The sequence below is a fragment of the Plecotus auritus genome, assembly GCF_963455305.1.
Source record: "Plecotus auritus genome assembly, chromosome: 1".
NCBI lineage: Eukaryota > Metazoa > Chordata > Mammalia > Chiroptera > Vespertilionidae > Plecotus > Plecotus auritus.
Window position 1 is genome coordinate 117,647,053 of NC_137770.1, and position 14,202 is coordinate 117,661,254.

Below are 14,202 nucleotides of genomic sequence, written 5' to 3' on the forward strand. Positions count from 1 at the left end.
TATTGAGGATGTGGTGGAGATGTAACACATTTTCATATTTTTCCTGATGTACCTTGGTTTACCTTGGGTCCTCGTGCCTTAAATGGTGCTTATGGCTGCAGATGATAAACTCGAATTCTACCTGAGAATTTTACAGAAGGAAACATGCTGAGGCTTCAGTCAGGCTATCAGACATTCAGCCTCCCTCTCATTCCCTGGAACTCCATCCAGAGAAACCCTGACTCTCCAAACCCCTTTGTATGTACACCACATGGAGACACCACTAGACTAATACAATTGGTCTGAAGTTTTTGCCATTTATATACTTAATAATTGTCTGTTTCTTACAGTTTTTGATCTAGTTATGAGTTATAATGTTTAATGTTATTGTTTCTCAAAAGGTTATGTAATTACAGAATCATAATACAAATTGCTAATATAAAGTACTTCATATAGATGTCTTCACAGAGAGTCTAAACCAGAGTGAGCTGGAAACATCTAATTGAATGTAAACAAGATAAAAATCTATGTTAATCTAATAGGTTAAAAAAATTAAAAGGAATACTAACCTCTGGTGTTGCAGAGTGCAGGGAAATGGGCATAAGGACTCTAGGGGCGGGAGGGTAACTGGTACTGTCTTGCTCCATGCAATTTGGCACAAGGCACCCAAATGCACGGATCCTTTCATTAGGTGTTTATGTACAAAGATGTGTGTGTAAAGTGCTTATCAAAGCTTGTATTTTATAATATGGAAAAAGGCAGGAAATAAAATGTCAATAGCAGGTCAGTTAAAGCAATACTCTTTAGCCATTAAAAGTAATGAAGTACTAGTATACTTCTATTTTTATACTTATTGTGAAATAATTAGGTTACAAAAGAGTAGTGTAAAATGTTATATATATGACCTATATACAGTATATTGTGTGTAATATATAGTATACACACACACATATATATATCCTATATAATAAAAGCCTAATATGCTAAGTGTCCAGTCGTCCAGTTGGCTGTTCAACCAATCAAAGTGTAATATGCTAATGATATGCTAAGGCCACTCAACTGCTTGCTATGACATGCACTGACCACCAGGGTGCAGGCACTCCGACCTGTAGGTTAGCTTGCTGCTGGGGTCTGGCTGATCGGGACTGAATGAGATGGGCCAGACATGCCCTGGAGCCCTCCCGCGGTTCCTCCCCAGCTGGCCAACCTGGTGGTCAGTGGCTCAGCCACAAGCCGAACTGATGGCTGGCGCACACAGTGGTCTGCCTCTGCGGCAGCGCTAAGGATGTCCGACTGACAGCTTAGGCCTGATACCAGTCAGACATCCCCTGAGTGCTCCCTGACTGTGAGAGGGCACAGGCTGGGCTGAGGGACCCCTGCGCCCCAGAGTGCACGAATTCCGTGCACTGGGCCTCTGGTATATATATATATACATGAGTGTGTGTATATGTTCTAATATATTATACCCTAATATAATCTAGGGTGAATGCTCCCTTAGCCATACATACCTCTTTCCCTCTAAGCAAAGGGAAGCACTCACTAGAAGACCCTGCAGTAAATAAAAGTAATATGGTAAGGGTCACTTAGAATATATTAGAACTAGAGGCCCAGTGCACGAAATTTGTGCACAGGGGGGTGTGTCCCTCAGCCCAGCCTGCACCCTCTCCAATCTGGGACCCCTCCAGGTAGGATTGGGCCTAAACGGGCAGTCGGACATCCCTCTCACAATCCAGGACTGCTGGCTCCCAACTGCTCGCCTGCCTGCCTTCCTGATTGCCCCTAACTGCTTCTGCCTGCCAGCCTGATCACCCCCTAACCACTCCCCTGCCAGCCTGATTGATGCCTAACTGCTCCCCTGCCAGCCTGTTTGCCCCTAACTGCCCTCCCTTGCAGGCCTGGTCACTCCTAACTGCCCTCCCCTGCAGTCCTGGTCCCCCCCATCTGCTCTACCCTGCAGGCCTGGGTCCCCCCAACTGCCCTTCCCTGCAGGCCCGGTTGCCCCCAACTTTCCTCCTCTGCCAGCCTGGTCACCCCTAACTGCCCTCCCTGCAGGCTTGATCACCCCCAACTGTCCTCCCTTGCAGGCCTGGTCCCTCCCAACTGCCCTCCCCAGCTGGTCTGATCACCCACAACTGCCCTCCCTTGCAGACCTGTTCCCTCCCAACTGCCCTCCCCTGTTGGCCATCTTGTGGTGGCCATCTTGTGTCCACATGGGGGAAGTAATCTTTGACCACATGGGGCAGCCATCTTGTGTGTTGGCTTGATGGTCAATTTGCATATTATTCTTTTATTAGATAGGATAGAGGCCTGGTGCATGGGTGGGGCCTAGCTAGTTTGCCCTGAAGGGTGTCCTGGTTCAGGGTGGGGGTTCCCTTGGGGCATGGGGCAGCCTGGGTGAGGGGCCTGTGGTGGTTTGCTGGCCAGCCATGCCCCGCGGTGATCCAAGCAGAGGCCCTGGTATCTGGGATTTATTTACCTTCTACAATTGAAACTTTGTAGCCTGGAGCGGAGGCCAAGGCAGGGCAGGGCTGTGGAAGTTTGGCTTCCTCCATCGCCAGGGAAACCCAAGCCTCCTGCTCTTTCCGTGGCCGCAGCCATCTTGGTTGGGTTAATATTGCATACTCGCTCCTGATTGGCTGGTGGGCATGGCTTGTGGGTGTAGCAGAGGTATGGTCAATTTGCGTATTACTCTTTTATTAGATAGGATGTTTCTTTTTTGTATTTTTTCATTGTTAGAGGGGGTAACAGTAACAGATTACTTTTCTACTTAAGAGAGAAATTAAATGAATTAAAAAATGAAGAGAACCCAACAATGGCAGTAAAGGGGTTGCAGGTCTATTCTGAATGTGACTCCTGACCATGCCACGAGTTTTCTGTAACCTAAATACCGGGCTTTGCTTCATGGCTTCACCTAAACATTTAAATAGTGGGATTGTGAAGTGGAGAATCAAGGAATTTTTGCTTATAGGAATTTACAGAATTTGCTTGATTGTGGTTACATTTTCCAGTTAGCAGTGTGATTTATGGATTTAATAAATGGAAACTGTTGTCGCTAAGTTAGCATCTGAATTTCTTCCCAGAAGAAACTGAATAAAAGTACACAATGCAGACAATCCCATTTGGGGTGACTTTTATGTAAGTTGACTTCTCTAAACTGGTCAGGATCCTATATAATAAAGAGGGAATATGCAAATTGACCCTCACGCCCTTGCACAAGATGGCCGCCCCATGTGGTCAAAGATAGCCGCCAAAAGATGGCCAGCAGGGGAGGGCAGTTAGGGGTTACCAGGCCTGCAGGGGAGTGCAGTTTGGCAGGGACCAGGCCTGCAGGGGAGGGCAGTTGGGGGGGACCAGGTGGCAGGGGAGGGCAGTTGGGGGGGACCAGGCCGGCAGGGGAGGGCAGTTGGAGGCAATCGGGCCAGCAGGGAAGCAGTTAGGTGTCGATCAGGCTGGTGGGGGAGTGGTTAGGGGGTGGTCAGGCTGGAAGGCAGGTGAGTGGTTGGGAGCCAGCAGTCCCGGATTGTGAGAGGGATGTCCGACTGCCAGTGTAGGCCCGGTCCCTGGGATCAGGCCTACACCGGCAGTCGGACATCCCCCGAGGGGTCCCAGATTGGATAGGGTGCAAGCTGGGCTGAGGGACACTCCCTTATCCCCCAGTGCACGAATTTCGTGCACCAGGCCTCTATTATTAGACGAGAAAAGAGGAAACTACTTCTCTTAAAATAATGGGTTTTTGTGGTTGTTGTTGTTATAATTTAATTTTTTAGCTCACAATCAAATAAAGTTGATGTAGTTGTCAGATTAAAAAAATGTTAATTGCATCTCTCCCAAATTTGCTTATTTGCCAAGGGATGTAAGTCATACAGCAGATTAAAGGCAATATGTAATTCTGTGTAGTTTGAGGATACGTAACATGGCCTCTGTAAAGATAAAGGATATTACAGATTACTAACATGGCACACATTAGCTTTTAGCATCAGCCTGACTGTCCCATTCCCCAGTCTTGTTTTTCAAATTCATTGGCTTGTTTAACCTGTCATCTACCTGGTTTGCTCTTTTATATACTCAGTTTTTAAAAAAATTTTGTTGAGGCAGGAACATGATGTATTATCTTCACTGATTTTTACTTCAGGAATTAAAAGCTATCTAATCTTTATTCCAAAGTAAGACAAGATATTGATCTTTTACTGCAGTCAGTATGTCATCTTCCTGGTCTGTATAAGATGGGCTTTTCCATTTTCACTAATATCTGTTCCTTGAAGGAAATGAATTTTAGTAAGAGGAACAGCTCCCAAAAGTGGGAAGAAAACTGGTTATTAGCTTTTCTATACCCACATCAACAATCTAGGGTGAATGCTCCCTTGTCTGTACCTCTTTTCCTCTGAGCAAAGGGAAGCACTCACTAGAAGACCCTGCAGTAAATAAAAGTACAATGATATGACAAGGGTCACTTAGAATAACTTTCTATTTGTCAAACAGAATAAGAGTCGCATGTTCCGGGTACAGTTCAGTGGAGAGTCCAAGCAGCAGGCACTGGAGCACTGCAGCAGCTGTGTGCAGAGCCTGGCCCAGTACATAACCATGCAGGTGCCCGACGTGGACATTCGGGATCCTGGCCCACTGAGGGCAGGTGGAAGCGGCGGGGAGGGCTGTGTGCCAACCATCCCACTGCAGCACGGAGTAAGTAGGCCGGTGTTGGCTGTACAAGAAACCTGGCAGGTCATACTCTCTGGGGGCCAGAATTTGACAGTGGAATTTGTCAAATCCATCAGGTTTGCAGGTTTAAAAATATGTAATGTTGAGTGACATTTAAATTGAAGGTTGATTTTCCATTGTAGCTACCTATAATCCTAGCAATTAGACTGGGAGGGGTCCCAGCTGCATTCTGGGTGTCACTCTGGAACACTGGTAATCAGAGTGTGGTCCACGGATCCCTCCCTGAGACCTTTTCAGGGATCCACAAAGTCCAAGTTATTTTTGTAATAATATTAAGACATTATTTGCCCTTTTCACTTTGTCGGTATTTACGTTAATGGGGCAAAAGTATTGTGAGCAAAACTGTGGTCACCTTAGCACAATCCAGGCAGTGGTACCTATCTGCACCACATTCTCTCCCATCCCTGGCAGTGAGAACACACACAGATGCGTGCATCCTAAAGCACGACACTGTTTCAAGGGACAGCACTTGTGTGACTGTGCAGGGAGTAAACTAGCCTTTCTTAGGGGAACACCATCATTGCTGGGTATTTGGTGGACATTTTCTCAAAAATGAATAGAGTGAGTCTATAATTTCAGGAAAACAACTGACAGTATTTATTAACAATGATAAAATAAGCTTCTCAGGTGAAAATTTGAGTCTTGGATAACTTAGCCATTTGAGTTTCACAGCTCCTAACCCAGAAGACATTTTGGTTGTTTTTATTAATGGGATTTCTTTTTATAATTGCATGACAAAATGCTTCAACATTTGGAAGATCTGTACAGTTCAGTGAACCAATATTTTCCAAATTACCAAATGCATATAGTGCTAAAAAATCACACATGGGTAAAAAGATCTATTCAAAGTACAAGATAGACCAATAGACCAGTGGGTTTTAGTATAACAGAACTCATTGCTGTGATTTCAGACTCTGTTGCAAATAACCTTTAAGAAACTATCACTTGTTTAATTTTAGTGTCATATTAAAGAATGTCCACAATTATCTGAAAAGGCTATTTTAAAACATGTCTGCCTTTTCCATCTACATATGTGTGAAACCAGATTTTCTTCATGTACTTCAGCCAAAGACAGACGTGTCAGCAGACTGAAAGCCAGACGTAGGCAGGTCCAGCTGTCTTCCAGAGCTAGCCATTTAATGAGGCTTGCAAAAATCATTAGTTTTGTTTTAGAAAATAGTTTTTTCATTTAAATGTTTTTAATATTAACAAACAATGCATTCATTATTTTTAAATGAGTTAATCAACATTTAAAATTGTTTTAATTGCTGACATAAACATTAGATGTAACTCAGACAAAAGCTGTTTGAGGGCCTCTGATTTTAAGTATGTAAAGCGGTCTTGTGATCAAAAGCTTGTGCATCACTGTTACAGAATTTCTCCCTGGAGAACACAGTTCCAGACGCTGTTGGAATAAGATCTACCTCTATTCTAGGGATGAAATTTCAGTTTCAAGCTTGGATTTTTTTTCTTACTTTGAGAAATAATTTTGCAAACATAGCTTTCCATAACTGTATCCTGTTAGTTCCCCTTGGACTAAAACAATTAATTTCTGCTGGTTTATCACCAAATCATTCATAATTTATCTAAAGTGAACATTTGTCAGCCTTTTCTTTAAGCACGTGCTGTATGACATCCTCTCAGATATGTAGTTTACTGAGTCAGATTTTAGTTTTAGAATTCTTTCCCTTCATTTGTTTCTGCATGATCTTTTCTGTGATGTTGTCAATGCTAAAACTGCTTTTCTCACAAACCATGGGTCTAGTTTCAAACATTGTGCCTCATCAGCTCCTGTTGTGTTAAGAATCCCCTCCCTACAAGTGGGATGGAGTGGTTTGTTATAAGGTACTTTATTGCTTATGATCCCCTGCCCTTTAAATAGATTTCCTTTTGTGTGTTTCGTTGACCAGTCATTAGATTCAGATTACAGTACCCAGTGCATGGGCTACAACTGGAACCAAATAGGGTTCCAGAATTTGGGAACTAGGTCTGGAATGCCTTATAAAAGTGATGAAGACAAATCAGACTACACAATTATCATAATAATAAAAGGCCAAGAGGCATCACAACCTAAACGACCAGATGACCAGTCACCATGAGGGGACCATGCCTGGATCGGGGGCATGGCCGACCTTCAAACTGCTGGTGGCCCCTCACCCAGGCCTGCCCAGCGCCCCAGAGGGGACCCCTGCCACGATCGGGGGCGTGACCGGCCTTCAAACCACAGGTGGCCCCTCGCCCAGGCCGGGCCGGCGCTGGGGGCTTGGTGTGTGTGCTGGGCAGTCTTTTAAAAATAAAGAAAGACCTGCAGGCACTCCAAGGTGCCTCCTAGCACTGGCCTCAGGTGGAGCAGCTCAGGTGGGTGTGGGCCGCGGCCCCAAGCCCCAGGCCCTGTGGGGGTGGAGAGGTTCGCGCTGCAGCTGGTGTAGCGACCCCAGTTAACTTTGCTGGGGAGTCCGAATTGGACTGAATGGACTGCAGCTGGCGGTGCTGGCCAGGTTAAGCTCCAGGAAGATGTTTTGTAAGAAGAGTGGGCAAGCCTATTCTCCCAGTAGAGCTCTGATCACTGAGAATGATGTGAAGGGAGGCCTCCAGAAGTCTCACATGTTATATGACTGAGCAGAAGAGCCTACAACTGCATCTCCGCTCTTCATAAGTTGATGCGGGCTCAGACCCAAGCACCTCCCTCTACTGGCTGGCACGCATGCTGGAAGGAGGAGAGGACCCGCTGTATGTGGCAAGGAGGCTGGTGAGGTTTGCCAGTGAAGACATAGGTCTGGCAGACCCATCCGCATTACCACAAGCAGTGGCCGCCTACCAGGGCTGTCACTTCATAGGCATGCCCGAATGTGAGGTGCTTCTGGCCCAGTGTGTGGTCTATTTTGCCAGAGCCCCAAAGTCTATTGAGGTGTACAGTGCCTACAACAACGTCAAAGCCTGCCTGCGGAACCACTAGGGGCCTCTGCCCCTGTCCTGCTGCACCTGAGGAATGCGCCGACCTGACTCATGAAGGACCTGGGCTATGGCAAGGGCTGCAAATACAACCCCATGTACATGAGCCTGTGGACCAGGAATACCTGCCCGAAGAATTGAGAGGAGTGGATTTCCTCAAGCAGAGGCGAGGCTGACTCCTTGAGGCTATGACAGCAGAAGGATGTTACTTCCTATTCTTTTTTCTTCTTCCTTTTTTTAATAGGAATGACCAGAAAGAGAGTAAATGGACTGTGAAGTTTGTTTCCTGGTAAAAGTTAAAACAGCCCAACTTTTTGTGCCAGAAATGTGAGAGTTTCTTAAGTGGAGGCACAGCCACTTCAGCTAAGTGTGTAATGTTGAACTGTGTTCATTTGCACTCTGCAATGGTTATGCGTATGGAAGTGTCTGGCAGCTTTGTGCAATGAATTAATTTTATAAGGAATTATCTATTTTGTCATAGTATTTAAATCATAATGTCTTTTCAGAATTCAGTTCTATAGGATTTTTTTTTCCCCTTTAAAAAAATGTATATTCTGGGTAGTTTTAATTGGTAAAAAAAAAAAAAAAAAATGCAATTGTGATTTTTCTTTTTTTTTTTTTTTATTGATTAAGGTATTTATTACTTAAGTGTCCTTATTGCCCCATTGCCCCCCCAAACCCCCCACTCATGCCCTCACCCCCCTGTTGTCTGTGTCCATTGGTTAGGCTTATATGCATGCATAAAAGTCCTTTGGTTGATCTCTCCCCCTTACCCCCACCCTCCCCTACTTTCCCTCTGAGGTTTGACAGTCTGATCCATGCTTCTCTGTCTCTGGATCTGTTTTTGTTCATCAGTTTATGTTGTTCATTATATTCCATAAATGAGTGAGATCATGTGCTATTTATCTTTCTCTGACGGGCTTATTTCACATAGCATAGTGCTCTCCAGTTCCATCCATGCTGTTGCAAATGGTAAGAATTCCTTCTTTTTTACCTCAGCATAATATTCTATTGTGTAGATATACCACAGTTTTCTAATCCACTAATCTGCTGATGGGCACTTAGGCTATTTCCAAATCTTAGCTATGGTGAATTGTGCCACTAAGAACGTAGGGGTACATACATCCTGATTGGTGTTTCTAGTTCCTTGGGATATATTCCTAGAAGTGGGATCACTGGGTCAAATGGGAGTTCCATTTTTAGTTTTTTGAGGAAACTCTATACTGTTCTCCACAGTGGCTACACCGGTCTGCATTGCCACCAGCGGTGCACAAGGGTTCCTTTTTCTCCCCATCCTCGCCAACACTTGTCATTTGTTGATTTGTGATGATAGCCATTCTGACATGTGTGAGATGGTACTGCATTGTCGTTTTGATATGCATCTCTCGGATGATTAGTGACTTTGAGCATGTTTTCATATGTCTCTTGGCCTTCCTTATGTCTCCTTCCAAAAAGTATCTATTTAGGTCCGTTGCCCACTTTTTATCTTCCTTTTGTTAAGTTGTATGAGTTCCCTGTAAATGTTGGACATTAAACCCATATTAGTGATAACATTGGCAACTATGTTCTCCCATGCAGTGGGCTTTCTTCTTGTTTTGCTGATGGTTTATTTGCTGTGCAGAAGCTTCTTATTTTGATGTAGTCCCATTTAGTTTCCATTGCCCTAGGAGCTGTATCGGTGAAGAAATTGCTTCAGCATATGCCTGAGATGTTGCTGCCTGTTGATTTCTCTAGCATTTTTATGATGTCCCGTCTTATGTTTAAGTCCTTTATCCATTTTGAGTTTATTTTTGTGTATGGTGTAAGTTGGTGGTCTAATTTCATTTTTTTCCATGTACCTGTCCAATTTTCCCAACACCATTTATTGAAGAGACTGTCTTGAATCCATTCTATATTCTTGCTTCCTTTGTCAAATATTAATTAAGCATAGGGGTTTGGGTCAATTTCTGGGTTCTCTATTCTATTCCAATAATCTATATGTCTGCCAAAACCGGTTTGGCTCAGTGGATAGAGCATCGGCCTGCGAACTCAAGGGTCCCAGGTTCGATTCCGGTCCAGGGCACGTAACTTGGTTGCGGGCACATCCCCAGTGGGGAGTGTGCAGGAGGCAGCTGATCGATGTTTCTCTCTCATCGATGTTTCTAACTCTCTATCACTCTTCCTTCCTCTCTGTAAAAAATCAATAAAATATATTTTAAAAAAAAATAATCTATATGTCTGTTCTTATGCCAGTACCAGGCAGGTTTGAGAACAGTGGCTTTTTAATATACCTTGATATCTGGTATTGAGATCCCACCTACTTTGTTCTTCTTTCTCAGGATTCCTGTAGCTATTTGGGGTCTTTTTTTATTCCAGATAAATTTTTGGAGACTTTGTTCTAGGTCTGTGAAATATGCGGTTGCTATTTTAATGGGGAGTGCATTGAATCTATAGATTGCTTTGAGTAGTATAGACGTTTTAATGATGTTGATTCTACCAATCCATGAACACGTTATGTTCTTCCATCTGTTTATGGCTTCCTCTATCTCTTTTTTCAGTGTCCTGCAGTTTTTTGCATACAGGTCTTTCACCTCCTTAGTTAAGTTTATTCCTAGGTATCATAATTTTTTTTGTGCAATGGTAAATGGGATTGCTTTTTCAGTCTCTCTTTCTGTAAGTTCACTATTGGTGTATCGAAATGCCATAGAATTCTTGGTGTTAATTTTGTATCCTGCTACATTGCCAAATTCATTTATTTAAGTATAATAATTTTTGATGGTGTCTTTAGGGTTTTCTATGTACAGTATCATGTCATTTGCGAATAAGGACAGTTTTATTTCTTCTTTTCTAATTTGGATGCCTTTTATTTGTTCTTCTTGTCTAATCGCAATGGCTAGTACTTCCAGTACTCTGTTGAACAGGAGTGGGCATCCCTGGCTTGTTCCTGTTCTTAGGAGAAATGGTTTTAGTTTTTGCCCATTGAGTATGATGTTGGCTGTGGGTTTGTGATATAAGGCTTTTATTATGTTGAGGTATGATCCTTCTATTCCCACCTTGCTGAGAGTTTTTATCAAGAAAGGGTGTTGGATTTTATCAAATGATTTTTCTGCATCAATTGATATGACTATGTGATTTTTATCTCTCAGTTTGTTTATATGATGTATCACGTTTATTGATTTGTGGATATTGTACCATCCTTGCATTCCTGGGATAAATCCTACTTGGTCATGGTGTATGATCTTTTTGGTGTATTGCTGGATCCAATTTGCTAAAATTTTGTTGAGGATTTTGGCATCTATGGTCATGAGGATATTGGCCTGTAATTCTCTTTCATTGTGTTGTCTTTATCTGGTTTTGGTATTATGGTGATGCTGGCTTCATAGAATGAGTTTGGAAGTGTTCCTTCCTATTGAATTTTTGGAATAGTCTGAGGAGGATAGGTTTTAGTTCTTCCATGAATGTTTAGTAAGCCGTCTGGCCCCGGGCTTTTGTTTGCTGGAAGCTTTTTGATGACTGCTTCCATTTCTTCCTTAGTTATCGGCCTATTGAGATTTTTAGGATCTTTCTGCTTGAATTTTGGAAGGTTGTATTTTTCTAGGAATATGTCCATTTCCTCCAGGTTGTCTAGTTTGTTGGAATAGAGTTGTTCATAGTATTTTTTAACAATCCTCTGTATTTCTGTAGGGTCTGTTGTTATTTTGCCTCTTTCGTTTCTGATTTTATTTATTTGGGTCCTCTCTCTTTGCTTCTTGGTGAGCCTGGCTAGAGGTTCATCAATCTTGTTTATCCTTTCAAAGAACCAGCTCTTGGTTTTGTTGATCTTTTGTATTGTTTCTTTGGTCTCTATGTCATTTAACTCTGCCCTGATCTTTATTATCTCCTTCCTTCAGCTCACTCTGGGCTTTTATTGTTGCTCTGTTTCTAATTCTTTAAGTTGTAGAGTTAGATGATTTACTACCATTTTTTCTTATTTTTTTGAGGTAGGCCTGTAGAGCTACAAGCTACCCTCTCAGGACTGTTTTCATTGTGTCCCATAGATTTTGAATTGTTGTGTTTTCTTTGTCATTACTTTCCAGGATTTTTTAAATTTCTTCTTTGATCTCTTTGGTAACCCAATCATGCTATTCAGCTTCTAAGTGTTTGAATTTTTTTGTGTTTTTTTTTTTTTATAGTTTATTTCTAATATGCCATTTTGGTCTGAGAAGATGCTTGATATGATTTCAATCTTCTTGAATTTGGAGAGACTTTGCTTGTGACCCAATATGTGGTCTATTTTTTAAAATGTCCCATGTGCACTTGAGAAGAACATATATTCCATGGCTTTGGGGTGAAATGTTCTGAAATTGTCAATTAAGTCCATCTGATCTAGTGAGTCATTTAGGATTGCTGTTTCTTTGCTGATTTTTTGTCTACAGGATTTATCCAGTGATGTCAGTGGTGTATTGAAGTCCCCTACTATGATTGTATTGTTGTCAATCTCTCCCCTGATATCTTCCAGGAGTTTTTTTGTGTATTTGGGTGCTCCTACATTGGGTGCGTATATGTTTATCAGGGTTATATCCTCTTGTTGTATCAATCCCTTTAGTATTATGAAGTGGCCTTCCTTATCTCTTGTTATGGCCTTCGCTTTGAGGTCTATTTTGTCAGATATAAGTATTGCTACCCCAGCTTTTATTTTCATTTCCATTTGCCTAAAAGGTATTTTTCCATCCCTTCACTTTCAGTCTGTGTGAGTCCCTTGTTCTGAGGTGGGTCTCTTGTAGAAAGCATATATATGGGTCATGTTTTTATTTTATCCATTCGGCCATTCAGTGTCTTTTGATTGGAGCATTTAGCCCATTTACATTTAAAGCTACTATTGATAGGTACTTGTTTGTAGCCATTTTTATCTTTTGTGTCTGTGTTTCTTCTTACCTTTTTATTTCTTCTTTTTACACCAGTCCCTTTAGCATTTCTTGCATTGCTGGCTTAGTAGTGATAAACTCCCTTAGCCTTTTTTTGTCTCTGAAGCTCATCATTTCCCCTTTAATTTTGAATGGTAGCCTTGCTGGGTAGATTATTCTTGGATTCAGTCCCTTGCTTTGCATCATTTTGTAAATTTCCTTTCATTCTTTTCTGGCCTGATGTGTTTCTGTTGAGAAGTCATTTGATAATCTAATGGGAGATTCCTTGTACATAACTTTCTGTCTCTCTCTTGTAGCCTTTAAGATTCTCTCTTTGTCCTGAACATTTGTCATCATAATTACGATGTGTCTTGGTGTGGGTCGTTTTGGGTTCATCTTGTTTGGGACTCTCTGTGCTTGTGTGACTTTTTCTTCCCCACATCAGGGAAGTTTTCTGACATTATTTCTTCAAATAGGTTTTCTAACCCTTGTTCCTCTTCCTGTTGTTCTGGCACCCCGTGTTGCTTTGTTTTATGTTGTTCCACAGCTCCCTTAGGCTCTCCTTCTGTCTTTTAATTTTTTTCTCTAATTGCAGTTCAGTTTGGTTGTGTTTTTCGTCCCTGTCTTCTAATTCGCTAATTATGTCCTTCACTTCTCCTAGTCTACTGTTGAAACTTGCCATGGTGTTTTTTATTGCAGCTATATAACTCTTTATTTCTTCTTGATTCTTACAGAAGTTGTTGATTTTTTCATCCATCTGGTTTATGAACTGTATGACCCTTATTCTGAATTCTTTTTCTGACATGCCTCCATTTCACTTAGCTGCTTTTCTGGTGATTCCTCCTTTTCTTTCCTTTGGGCGTTTCTTTGTCTACCCATTTTTGTTCTCACCAAAGGATCTAGATGTCGAGTCATGCAGGGACTTCTCCTTGGATGGCAGTGGCTCCTCAGGTGGTGGTTGCTCCTTGGGCAGTCGTGGCAGCGGCTGCTCCTCTGGCTAGTGGGGGCAGGCTGCTCTCACAGCTGCTGCTCCTCGGACGGGGGTGGGCTGCTCACGTGGCTGCTGCTCCTTGGATGGTGGGTGGGTTGCTTGCGTGGCTACTGATCCTTGGATGGGGGCGGACTGCTCATGGGACTGCTGCTCCTCATACAGGGGTGGGCTGCTCACACAGCTGCTGCTCCTCAGATGGGGGCAGGCTGTTTGCACAGCTGTTGCTCCTCGGACCAGGGGCAGGGTGCTCACGCAGCTGCTACTCCTCGGACGGGGGTGGGCTGCTCACATGGTTGCTGCTCCTCAGAGAGAAGCGGGCTGCTCACGTGTTTGCTGCTTGCGTGGTCTAAGTGCCCTGGGCTAAAGCGTTGGGCCGGTCAGAGGGGAGCGTGTTTCAGAACTCACAGGAGCCTGCGCCCGGAGTGGCTGGAGTCTTGGTGACCACGGGACCACAGCCAAGGTAGCAGGTTTCTGGCGGGGATTGCTGTAGAGTTCCAGATGTTATCTAAGGGCACCCTGGGTGGAGATGAGGCTGGGTTCTTCCCATAAAAAAGGCTAGGCTTCTGAGGAAGAGCCGGCCTCTCCGGGACTGTCTGCAATGGTAGCAGAGGCTGCCGAGTTAGGCAAGCCTGATTAGCCTGCCTCCGAAGGCCTTGTGGGATCTAACTGTGCCTCAGTCACACGCGCGCGCGCACACACACA

At 43.4% G+C, this 14,202-nt stretch overlaps 1 protein-coding gene across 1 annotated transcript in view; it reads left to right on the top strand.

Moving 5' to 3' along the window:
* REC114 (REC114 meiotic recombination protein) overlaps nt 1–14,202 on the top strand; it is a gene marked incomplete at its 5' end in the record, with an annotated part of 39,071 nt that overhangs the window by 13,472 nt on the left and 11,397 nt on the right. The window contains one exon of the mRNA XM_080654442.1: nt 4,459–4,659. Coding sequence (XP_080510568.1) covers nt 4,459–4,659 — 201 coding nt within the window. The remainder of the gene's footprint in view (nt 1–4,458; nt 4,660–14,202) is intronic.